The sequence below is a fragment of the Drosophila novamexicana genome, unplaced genomic scaffold, assembly GCF_003285875.2.
Source record: "Drosophila novamexicana strain 15010-1031.04,08,12 unplaced genomic scaffold, DnovRS2.1 tig00000739-arrow-arrow-pilon, whole genome shotgun sequence".
In the NCBI taxonomy this organism is placed as follows: domain Eukaryota; kingdom Metazoa; phylum Arthropoda; class Insecta; order Diptera; family Drosophilidae; genus Drosophila; species Drosophila novamexicana.
This window is the reverse complement of record NW_020824819.1, coordinates 2482176-2494198: the sequence shown is the minus strand read 5'-3', so window position 1 is coordinate 2494198 and position 12023 is coordinate 2482176. Positions and strand designations below refer to the sequence as shown.

At 40.6% G+C, this 12023-nt stretch overlaps 1 protein-coding gene across 1 annotated transcript; it reads left to right on the top strand.

Annotated features, from left to right (window-relative positions):
* The first annotated feature begins 11077 nt into the window (after positions 1 to 11077).
* Positions 11078 to 11809, top strand: LOC115763430 (succinate dehydrogenase assembly factor 4, mitochondrial). Its single transcript, XM_030705991.1, has 2 exons — positions 11078 to 11571; positions 11672 to 11809. The coding sequence occupies exon 1, from the start codon at positions 11205 to 11207 to the stop codon at positions 11565 to 11567; it is 363 nt and encodes a 120-aa protein (XP_030561851.1). The 5' UTR covers positions 11078 to 11204; the 3' UTR covers positions 11568 to 11571; positions 11672 to 11809.
* Positions 11810 to 12023: the final 214 nt, after the last annotated feature.

The window sequence follows — 12023 nt, the reverse complement described above, 5'->3', positions numbered from 1 at the left end:
GGTGATTTAAAATAAATATTGGTGGCTGTCACATTGACAGCAAACAAAATGTGATTGTTCGTTGATTGTTGACATTTTGTGCTACCGTTCGGCTCGGTTCACCTTGGTGCACAGTGGCACGCAGTGGTTCGCGGTGGTTCGCAGCAGTGCGGTGCGGCAGTCAAAGGGATATTAAATTGTCTGCCGTTGTTCGCTGTCGCATTAATAAGCCGAGTCTTTCACTGGATCTTTCGGTGCGGTGCGGTGCGTTCGCTTTCAATTGCCAAAAAACGCCAACAATGAAAAATTTCAAGCTGTTTTTAAATGTTTTATTGGCTTTTTAATAATGCTAGCACATCAAAGGGGGCCGCACATGCGCACAGAGAGCCACCGAAAGGCCGCCATCATCGGGGCGTCGTTCTACCAAGTTTCGCGCTCGAGATCCAAAAGAAAGGAAGAAATAAATCCTCAAGTGACATGAGTCAAGCTCTTTGTGTGCCTCGCTGCTTGAGTTACGAGACTATGGAATATGCTCGAATGGGGCAAACGGGGCTGTACGAAATGGATTATGCGTTGGTTGATTTATAATAAGCAGCGTTGCAAATAATTTTCAATTAGTAGAAAAAGTATGAGCGAGTGCCAGACTTTAGTATTTGAAATGCCCAAATCTGTATAAATACCTAGGCAAACATTAAGCTCAAACATATTCCACCTTTCATTTTTTATTGCGGACCCATTTTTCATAATTTTCTATTGATTAATGAAAAATGGATAATCACACAAATGAAAATTGAATATATATATCAAAACGATATTAAAGCTCACATACAAAGCCCAAGCATACTACATTGTTCCGCGCAAGGATATTGAAAGCCGGAGAAGCACTGTAAAATTTTACGCATGACTATATATTTTAAGGACAATAAACTTCTCGAAATAACCTATAAGCCTAATTTTCCACCTAGTGACCAAGTTTTTCTATAATCACAAGCCCAATCACACAAGGTAACTACTGAAGAAAAGTAAGATTACTAAATCTTACGGGTCGAATGTGGGCTTATTACCCATGACGGTTCTTATGAACACTCTTAGGTTTAAATATTTCGATTAGTTTTCATTAGTTATCTCTGTCTTTTCCGAACGCAGATGTGTATTTATCTAATTCGGTCAGAAACTTGTTCAATACATTATTATGGAATGCTCTGAAAATCAGCTTTAAGTAGATCGGATTTAGGCCAAAAAGGTTCTGTATTAGAGTTTTTCGTTGATCGCCGAGATTTTAGGTATTTTGGCATTAACATAAGCTAATAATTTATGTAGCTGACTGTAATATGTGTACTTTATGATGCTGCTTTATCTGAGCCCTTACCGAAACATTCTCTGAATGGACACGAAGATAAGTACAAAACGTTGCCAAGTATTTTATATTACATTTATGTCAGTGCGTGCTGGGAGTGCCAAGTATGATAGAAATAGTTATTAAATGCCTTGAAGACGACATTCACGACGACAGCTGGCAACTATGGCAGTCAGAGTTTATGGCATAAAGGGCCATAGCAAAGCACTGTGTAGGACCAACACGAAGCAAAGCTTGTTACAATTTATGTTGTGGCCAGGACGGGGCATATATGAACCATGAAATGTCATAAAAGTGCAATTGCGGCCAAAATTATCGAACATTTAGCAAAAGCGATGTGGCTAAGCCATGGGTGGCTATGGCATTTATATCTCGAATCCCCCTTAGAGGCAACGACTGAAAGAGGACCTTTTGTTTTTTACGACCATCGCCAGAAGTATGCTCACCCAGACTTTGACAAGGACATAGACATCAGCACCACCATTGCCTCCTCAAATGTTTCACACGTACACCATTAAATACACTAATACACAAACTTTTAATATATCTTCGCCTTTAGTCGCTGATGGATAAACAGGGGGAGCCATCCCTCATGACTCTAAGGCCTTATTGTTGGACATTTTATTTGGGAACTTAGTTTATTAGTTGCGAAGAGTGCAGAGATAAGGAAAACCATCTCACAGGGTGATACGGATGATAATGAAACAAAATCTCAACAATAAATAGTCCAATTTCGCTTCACTTGCCAAAACAAAAAATTTTGCAACTGATTATTTTAATAAGAGCGCGTCAAATGCCAATATTGCCAATACTGATGGCAATACTAAAGACGGGCTTCGATCGGATTCTAAAATTGGATTGTAATGGTACAAATATAATAAAATTCGTGGTGGCGGATAATGTATACGATATCTGGAAAACAAAGATGATTTTTGGAAGATTGTTTCAGATGTGAATGCATTTAGAAGCTTATGAAATTCATTCACCAATACAATTTTCTATTCGTTTGTTATTATACCCTGAATTCATAGCAATGGCTAAAAAGGGTATAAAGACAAAAGGAAGCATCTCCGACGCCATTAAAGTCTACATTGCTTCCAGTATAGTATATACAGATATATCTGTATACAAATATAAAAACTGAATTCCGTACCTTAACGTAATATTAACATTTGGTTCTTTTACTAATAAAAATTTCGTAAGCATATCCTTTTATAGACTTCGTGTTCGACGATTTGTTGGCTGATAATTCGCTGGACATTATACTTATTTTCAAATATCAAAATTAAATAAAACGTGGGAGGACCAGTTCAATATAAAATGCAGACGAAAATACAGGGTATTACATAACGGAAATAGCGCCGAGTAAGACATTTATTAGTTCGATTCCGGTCAAAAATTATTGTTTGCTGTATAGAAATACAGTCGAGTAACATTGTGCTTAGGTGAAAACCACAAGGCCAAAACTCATTTAAATCAATGCCATTTGCCATTACCCCAGTTGACCAGAATGTCATTGATAAACGTCGTATGTTAAATTGGCATTAGGTGTCCGAAGGGCAGGGCGGAGCGTTTACAAACTGTTTTGTGGGTTTGTTGCGTGTTAGACGAAAGCTGTCAAAAATGTCATGGAAAATGTACAAACGCAAACGCTGACGCTGACGATGACGACGACGTCGACGTCGACGATGATGAGGTGACTTCTAACTAGCTGTGAAGCTCCTGTTAACGAGCTGCCCTACGTGACCCCTTCACACCGCAAACACGCAGCAGTCATGTGTGAAAAGTTAGTTGCGACTCAAAGAGAATGGGGCAAGGAGTTCGGCCAGCCGACCGACCGACAGACAGACCAACCGACCGACCGGTTGCTATAAGCTGGCTAGGTTCGTTTGCTGGATGTCGTTTTTGGCGCCTCACATTGAAATTAATTTAGCTAGCTTTCAATTATGTGCCACAAACATTCATGCATGAAACTAAGGCACGTTTAGCATTACGGCGGCTTTGGGCCGCGTCCGGAGCAGGGGCTGCCAAGCGCCAGCGTGACATGACAGGCCTGACAACCCCAACAACATATTGACATTTTTGCTATACATTCCGCACGGCAGGGAGCCCCGGCCTCACCCCGGGTCCCGGCTCCCAAGTCGCAGACAGAGACAGAGGCCGTCGTAGCCCAAACATGTGTGAGTGTTTATGTCGGCGTGTCAATTTTCGTTGTTGACGTGTTGCCTGCCCCGCCTATCCGTCCGCCCGTCCGCCTGTCCGCCGGTCCGCCAATCCGCCTCGTAGTAGTGCCAGCCGTCTCGTATAACAGGCCCGACTTTGACTCGTTGCTGTCGCTGTCGCTGTTGCTGTCGCCGTCGGTGTATTCCGTATTATTATTAAATTTTACTTTCGCCACTCAATATGGGAAATGTCATCTGTTTATGATGGCTTTTTGACATCTCTCGTTATTGAATATGTTCGCTTGTTGTTCGTCCTCCGGTCTCAAAGCATATTTCTTTATGATTTCTCAGCTCCTGTTCTTGCTACTGCTGTTGTTGTTGTTGTTGGTGTTTTCGTTGCCTTGCCGCAGACAACTTTGATGTATTTTCAATTTTGTGGTTTTTCTTTTAGTCTTCTTCCTACTCTACACGGGTTTTTTTGCACGGCTAAAAAGTTAACTTGAGGAGACATCTGTGCAAAAGCTAACTTACCTCAGTCTTTGTCTGCCTGTTAGTGTTTTAGTATTATTTTTGACTTGACGGTTTTGACATGCCCATCACATTTATATTGATTTGGCTTGTGTGCTATCGGGAATGCCGGAAACAAACTGAAATGTTATATCTCGTTTCGTTTTGACGTGGCCGTCAAGTCCTTATACGTTCAATATTAAATAGGCCAAAGGAAAATATTCTTAAAAATCAGAAAGTTTTTTAGTTATCTTTTGCAAAAGTCCATAAGCGGGGTTTTACACAGTTGTATCTAATTATTATTTGGGACCACTCAAGAATTCGATCAGGTTTACGGATTGTACCATTACGAGAACACAAATGTCAGATGGTAAGTGGGCGCTTTCTCTGATAAACGACGAATCGCATAAAAAAGGTCAACACGCACTGACAGTAGCCAAGTCCACAGCAGCTACTTACTGTCAAGACGTGTCATAAACACATCAAGTTAACTGTCGAAACAAATAAAAATATAAACTTCGACACACAGACGCGAGCGGGGAGACCAAATAAACGATATAAAATCAGACCGGAGATAAAAGAGAACACAGCAATAATAGACGACACAAATGAAAGCCAATCGTAAAGGCTGGCAGGTCGAAACTGCTTTCAGGTTCTTTCCCAAGGGTGCGCACTCTTGAAGAGAGCCATAAAAAATACGTTTTATTTTAGAAAATTGCATTAAAATCGTCATAAAAATATAGGTAGAGAGAGGGCAGGCTGACAAGGCCGGGCATACTGTGGTTGTCATTGCTGTCTTTCGCTCTGAGGGGCGACCCAAATCAAATATGGGAAGCTGACAAAATGTGACAATTACTGGGGACAGTTGGCACATAGAAGAGTCGTAAATACCAGGGCAAAGAAGCTGGGCATACAGTGGCAGGGGCCACAACTTTAGCTCCATGGCCAGGCTAACAAATGAGTCATTAGAGGTTTAACTTGTGTTCAAGCACTTATTCCCATTAATTCCTGATTTTGAAATCCCATAAAAATTATTTAACTATAAAATGTAAATGACTTAAGTGGTATTCCATTTCCTCACACACCCTGGCAATAAATAACCCAAAACTTTTTATATGTTTCAGTTTGTATTTGTCTTTTATAGTGGCATTGAAATCAATTTTAACATCATTAGTCTTGTAAATTATGCATGTCGGATGTCGTGTAAACTCAATATTCTCCGGAGCCCATTTGACTATTATTATTTTATTTCATTTCAACTTTGTTCATTTGATAAAGCGTGCTCGATACATATATATATATATATACCCAACCTGTCATGTTATGGCCAACATTACTGGACGATTCTTGGCAAAACAAACAAGAATGCGTACTACGAAGCCGTCAATAAATAATCAAAAGAAAATCAAAATTAATTGTTTTCTTTAGTTTGTCCAGGATAAATAAGCATTGCAGACATGTTTAAATATGTGATTGCAAGGTTATCACAGGGTGATGGCATGGATTTTTAAATGATTTTCTTGTGGAAAATATTACGGCTTGTCCGACTTCTTTGCCCTGTATGTATGATAATACAAATTACAACAAAAACATTTAGTTGAACTATTGTGCTAGTGAAAACTTTGTTGGTTATGCATACAAATGGGCATGCAATCAATTTAAAAAGAGTCCAACAGGACCGACCACAAAATACTCACTTACGTAACCCCGAAGGCCCCGAAGCGCAAAATCGTTCTCAAAGCTTGTGACACATGTAAATTCGTGCTGACAGCTGTGGGGAAGCAAGTTCAAAAGAGGGAAAAACACGAAAAATAAAAGAAATATGTCAACAAAATTAATGTCATGCGAGTGCAACGCAATGAAAAATTATGGCCCGGCCTTACGTCAATAACAAAAGGCGGACAAAGAAACCGGAGCCCGCAAAAACAATGATTGATTTGACAGGGCAACGCGGCAGAGCGTAGTCTGACACAATATGATAGATCCAATGGATGAATGCATGCGTTATGGTTATGCGAAATACTCAAATAAACTAAAAGAAGCAGCATGAACTACAAATAAAACTGCCGGCAATTGGCGTAACTGTGCAAAATTTAGTACCTCAGGTGGCTCGCACTTCTGAGCTCAAACAATATTAATTTCCTAACCAACTGGTTCGTCTACCCAAATAGTATTTTCGATGCATTTGTCAACATTTGTAAGATTTGACAGCGCCCGCCCTCTGACATTGCCTTTGGCAATGTTTTCACTCCCTTTGCGCATTCATACAAACATTCACCCCAATGACATTGACAGCTATCGATCCTTTTGGAACTCTGAACCCGTACCGGCAAAAGAGTCGGCCTTACGTGTAATTAATAACATGTACACACAACAACTGAGCCAGAGCACTTATCGCAGTGTAACGCCGAGTTTAGATGATGCGTGAGATTATAGACGAAGGTGTGAAAGAACCACACACTTTGCCATTTGCTGGGCACGGGATATGTTCACATATGGTGTGTGGTTTTTGTGTGCCTTTGCAAATAAAAATAACTGAGTTTATTTCAATTCTGAGAAAATAGCCAAAGTTCAACAGTAACAATGTTCTAGTCAGGAGTGTTTGACTAGGAGATCCCGAATCCAACACCAAATTGCCGCTACAAACATTCTAGCTTCTTTTAATATATTCATATGCTTCTTCTTCCCTTTGCCACAGTACACAGGGACTAAATTCTTGATTCTTCTTAAATATAGCTTGAATATGTGTGTAAAAGCCTAAGCAGAAGGAGGAAAGTAACATACATAATTTGGGTTGGGCTTAAAAAATAGGTTTTCATTTTTAAAGATAGAATTTTGTGTTTTGGCATAAAGATCGCAAACTCCAAAGTTAATCTGCATTTCCCGTGCATATTGTTGTGGAATGTGTAAGAATAAGCTACTACACAAGGCATGCAGGAACAACATTTTATGTCCTGAGTTTTGTAAAAATCAGAATGATGCAAATAAATATTATCAACACGTAGAAAACAAGCCCCGCATACGGCAGCTGCATAGATAATTATGGAAAAGCACTACCAAACCTATAATAAAGGTAACGCCATCAAAAAAAAATAACATACCCACACACATCATATTTTAAAGATCATGGGCACTGGCATATCGAATTTCGAGCAGATTTCAATTTGTTTTTATATGCCTCCGGTGACGACATGGACTCCAGCATGTTATGGGCATAATGCTGTCAGCCCATATTTCTCAACCAGAAGATCACAAACAAAGGGGTGTTTGCCCTGCCCTCCTCGGCAAAGTCCTGCCCATATTCAGCACAGCTGGGGGTGTTTTTGTGGCGGCTGCGGAATGGCTGCCGTGAATAAAGCGATTTGTCTTCTTTGTTGTTTACGTTTGGTGTTATAAATTATGCGTTGGCTTTTCGCCCAGAACGTACGTCGCCCGTCGTAGACATATCTAAAATTGTCCAAAAATTATTTGTGCATAACAGGGATAATCATAAATCTAGCTAATTGCACTTTATTGGGGTCTTTCGCATAAGCCGTCATCTCTCGGTGGTGGGCCCGTATCAATCTTAGGGGTAAAATTGAATTTGACATGCCGCTCATAGGCATTAAATCAGAGCATTTTTATAGTCCGCCAAACGGACAACATATAAATTTTCAGCTTTTTGACGATGCTGTGTCATTTGATAAGGTTAATGAGTTTATGCCACTGGCTCTCTTATTTCCAGAGGATATTGAAGTGCAGCTACTTTCCTCAAAAAGGGAATGGTTTTAGATTCTACAATTTACATATTTCGTACGAGTAGATTCCAACAGTTAGTCCAACTTATAAAGAGCTATTAACGAAGATAGATGGGATTTGAAACTCGACCCATCTAATTTATTTATAATTATTTTCGAACCTTTTTCAAACCTTTAAACGATACACAGGTTATAAACACTGATTAAGTATTAAGTATATGCACAATATGTGATGCGTTTGTACACCCTCGTTTTTGGAATTCCATATAAGTGACACGTTATAATCCACACATACTCGGGATTAACACAATCCTCACATATGCCCACGTGAAAAATGCATTACACTTGGTCCCAGTCGTCGACACATAAGTAATTAGCTAAAAATGTGAGGAGTGGAGCTAAAGTGAATGTGCATTCACACTGCAACTGAAGAGGCATTTCCAATTCATTTCCATTTTCATGCTGCAGTGTCTTTTCGATAGCGGTAGCTGTTGAAAGGCAACTCTCAAATGGCGGGACCCGGTCCCAGATTTTATTCAAATGAATTTGAAAATCGAAATGAGCATGCTCCGGTATTTTTGTGTGTGTAGGTACACGGCTTTTGATCTTTGTTGCGTTTGTTTGTATACAATTTGATGGCTCGTGTTGATGGATCGTAAACGTGAAATGATGTTCGCGATGCCGCCTCCGATGCGATGCCTCTTCCCCAGTACCTCAGCTGATGGCGATGACGATGACGATGATCAACGCAACGATGACGGCACAAAGTGTCTTTGATCATTTGCCGCGCCAGTTGGCAGTCAAAATGTTAATTTATGCGTTGCTCCCACCTACACATGCCCAGCTCAGCAGCATTAACAACTTTACAAACATGTTTGAGGTTTTTATTACGGTGTGAAAATGCTCGATTGTTCCGTAAAATAAAAAAGGATCAAACAAGTTTACGGGTGGGCAGTCGGGCAACCAAGCAATCGGCCCCAGCCACGGCAATGCCGATGCCGATGCCAATTCAGATGCCGAGATCAACACCAATGCCAATACCCATGTCCATAGAAATGGCTATGAGTCTCTCGGGTGATTGATGCACCGTGCGCACCAAAACAACAAGATCGACCGACTATATCGCCAATAAGGTGGAAACAACAACAGATCTTCATTATGATCAAGTTGTCGGTGAATTTTTATTGTTGGGTATCGATCAAACCACTTGACGGCTGATCAAAGCTACAGGAACTTACAGTTTGCGTATTTTATACGATTTAATTCATTAATCAGTAAGTTTTTCAAAATGTTTTCGCTGGTTTTCAACATTGATATTTTCAAATCGAATATTTTTATACCCTGTGCCCATTTCAAATAAGTAAGTTCCAGACTTTTCGGATAATTCATTCCAACTTGGTATAAATGGTGGCAACGATTTGCTTTTTACGCAGAATTAATTCTTTTTTATTTTCGCACCAAACTGAAGGCAAATCCATTTTATAGCTAGACACCGTGAATTGATATGTAGACACACAATTGAAATCCATATTTAAAGAAGTCCTGTACATTTATTTGAAATGCACAGTATAAGTTGGAAGATGCGAAACAAAGTGCTTCCCAGCTAACAAATCTGTTCGGCAATTGTCAGCCCAAGACGGTAATAAAACAAAGTTTTCTTGAATTTTGCGAAATGAAAATGCCAGGCCGAGATCAAATGCTCAACATAAACACTATCACACGTATGGACATGGATGTTAAAGCGTGGAGGACAATAACAAGCTGTGCGGATGTTTGGTTGCCCGGTTGGTTGTCTGATTGGCCTGCCACAAGAGTGCAAGCAGCAAAAAGAAACATTTGTCTCGCTTAATTTAAACAGATTTGCGAGATTATTGTCATGCCAACGTTAAAGCAACAATTTCAATTTTGCCGCTGCAGCAAAAAGTGACAACAACAATAACCACAACCCGCTGTGCCAGCTGACACACTGCGAGAGACAGGAGCGAATTAACAACCTCAATCTCAACTTCCAACTCCAACTCCAGCTCCAGCTCCAACTCCGATTCCGTGGCGGGGGCTTGAAAAGAAAGAAAGTTGCAGTCAACAAGGAGAACGATGCAAACGCATGCGAATCTTGACAGCCGGCAACTTTTAATGTTGCCCCAAGAAAGCAGCAGCAAACAAAAAGCAGAGGCCAAGCCCAGAGCACATAATAAAAGATGCCAACGCGACGGCAGGCAGGCAGGCAGGCAGGAAGGCAGGCAGCTCAGCTCCTCCGATTCCGAGTGGGCTGTTTGATGGCAGAACAAATTTTGCAATGTCGCTGTGATTTTGCGCCAGCGTGACAGACACTTGCGCTCTCCTCAGGCCGCCGGAATGCACACAAGCCATATTTAAAATGCTTTGAAGTTCCACCGCCTCCAGCTCCAGCTCCAACTTTAACTGCAACTGGAACTCTAGTCAAACTGCAAGGCGTCGCCTTAGAGACGGGCGCGAAACGACTTATGTTGAATGGTTGTCCGTTTGACACGATCAGAGCAGGCTCGCTATCTCAAGGCCCAACTGCAGTAACACATGTCCAGTTTTAATTGCTGCCATCAATGAATGAATCAGCTAACGTTCGCCTGACAGCTGACTGCCGCCCGACAACTTGACTGCCCGACTAGCTGTTTAGCTAACTGCCAACCAGCTACTCATTTCCGGAAGTTAAAATATTCGTAGCTTATCTCTATCGCAGCTGTGTTGTTGCTGCTGCTGTTGCTGCTGCAAAGTCATTAGACTCTGTCACTCTGTCACTCTGTCAGTCAACTCTGTGACTGCCAAGCCAGCCGCAGATAGTCGAGCTTTAAAGGCAGACATTTGATCTCTGCTGTCAACTAGACTCACGTCAAACTGTTTGGACAAGCTGTTCGAGTACATAATGTCAAACAGATGCAATACAATAGCAACCGAAACGCGTCCAAGTGAATTTGTTAGCAATATGCAACGCATAATGAATGTAACAATAGAAAGTGGATAATGTTAGTAGGTTAGGTTACTCAAGAATCGCATCTGAGGCCTGTTATTACAGTGAATTAATGTGAAAACAACTTCGATTTAAGACGGTAATACAGTAAATGAAAGCTCATCAGCGTATCTTTCGATTCTCCTATTGAAATTTCATTTCGTATTCAACAGTAAACTATACTAGATTTTCCATGAGTTCTTCAAAATTATTGTCATAGTCAAAAATTTTGAATTAGTTTTTGATAAACCTACATCCTTAGTAGAATTTCTACCCAAAAATATCGAAATGAGATAAAACATTTAGACTTGTGTAGAAAAATATGCATAGTAGACCAATATTAACTGTCTTTATGTCACATTTAATATAAAACATACACTGATTTAAATTCATCGAGTATATACAAATATTCCTAAGCCAAAAAAAAAGAATATTGTTGCAAATTATCTAAGCAGTTAATTGCCGCTATAATCATAAAAATGATTCGGTGTCTTGGCCGCCAAAAATGGCTTTCAAAAGCTTTAGTTCGCTCTTGTGGGGCAGCAGTGATCGAGACTGAATCTAATCAAACAAAGATCTCCATGGAGCAAACGAAAGGCACTAAAATAAAAGACGAATCCAAGCCTAGCGAACGCTATTTAAAATTCAAGGAGAAACTGCGATCCAGCGCACCCGTTATAGCCGTACCAAAAGGAATGCCACATCCGGCTCATGAAAAGGAGCCACTGATGCCGTGGCCAAACAATACCAATCCGTACACAGGTGAAATTGGTGGACCGCGCGGACCAGAGCCCACGCGCTATGGTGACTGGGAAAGCAAGGGCCGGGTTACAGATTTCTAAAAATGTAAGACTCCCAGAAATGTGTCCTCTAATCAGGGGGCTCACGAACTTTGATTTATTGACCGTGTTAACAATAGAAGCACTCGCTATTTCTTACACTCTAGGTTAAACATCTTACGGAACGGTAGCCGGGAGATTGTTCAACCTTTATCATTGTTGTTTGCTGTTCTGCGAAGGCATTACATAAATTTCAGTCTTGTGGTTTTCAGAATTTATGTTGCACCAACAATAAAATATAAATTGAAAGCCTCTATTGGATGCTCTGCAAGAGAAAGGGTTCTCGGAATAGAGTACACGATGCAGCTCCCATTATTTATTATGGTTCAGGGGCAGAGGATCGTGCCTAAGTCGAAATATTTCGAGTGTGCACGACGAGTCGATTCATTTGAAATCGAGGCGACAGTTTACGTGATATTTATTTGAAAAGTGTTGTCTTTTCTAATTTTGTAGCCGGGC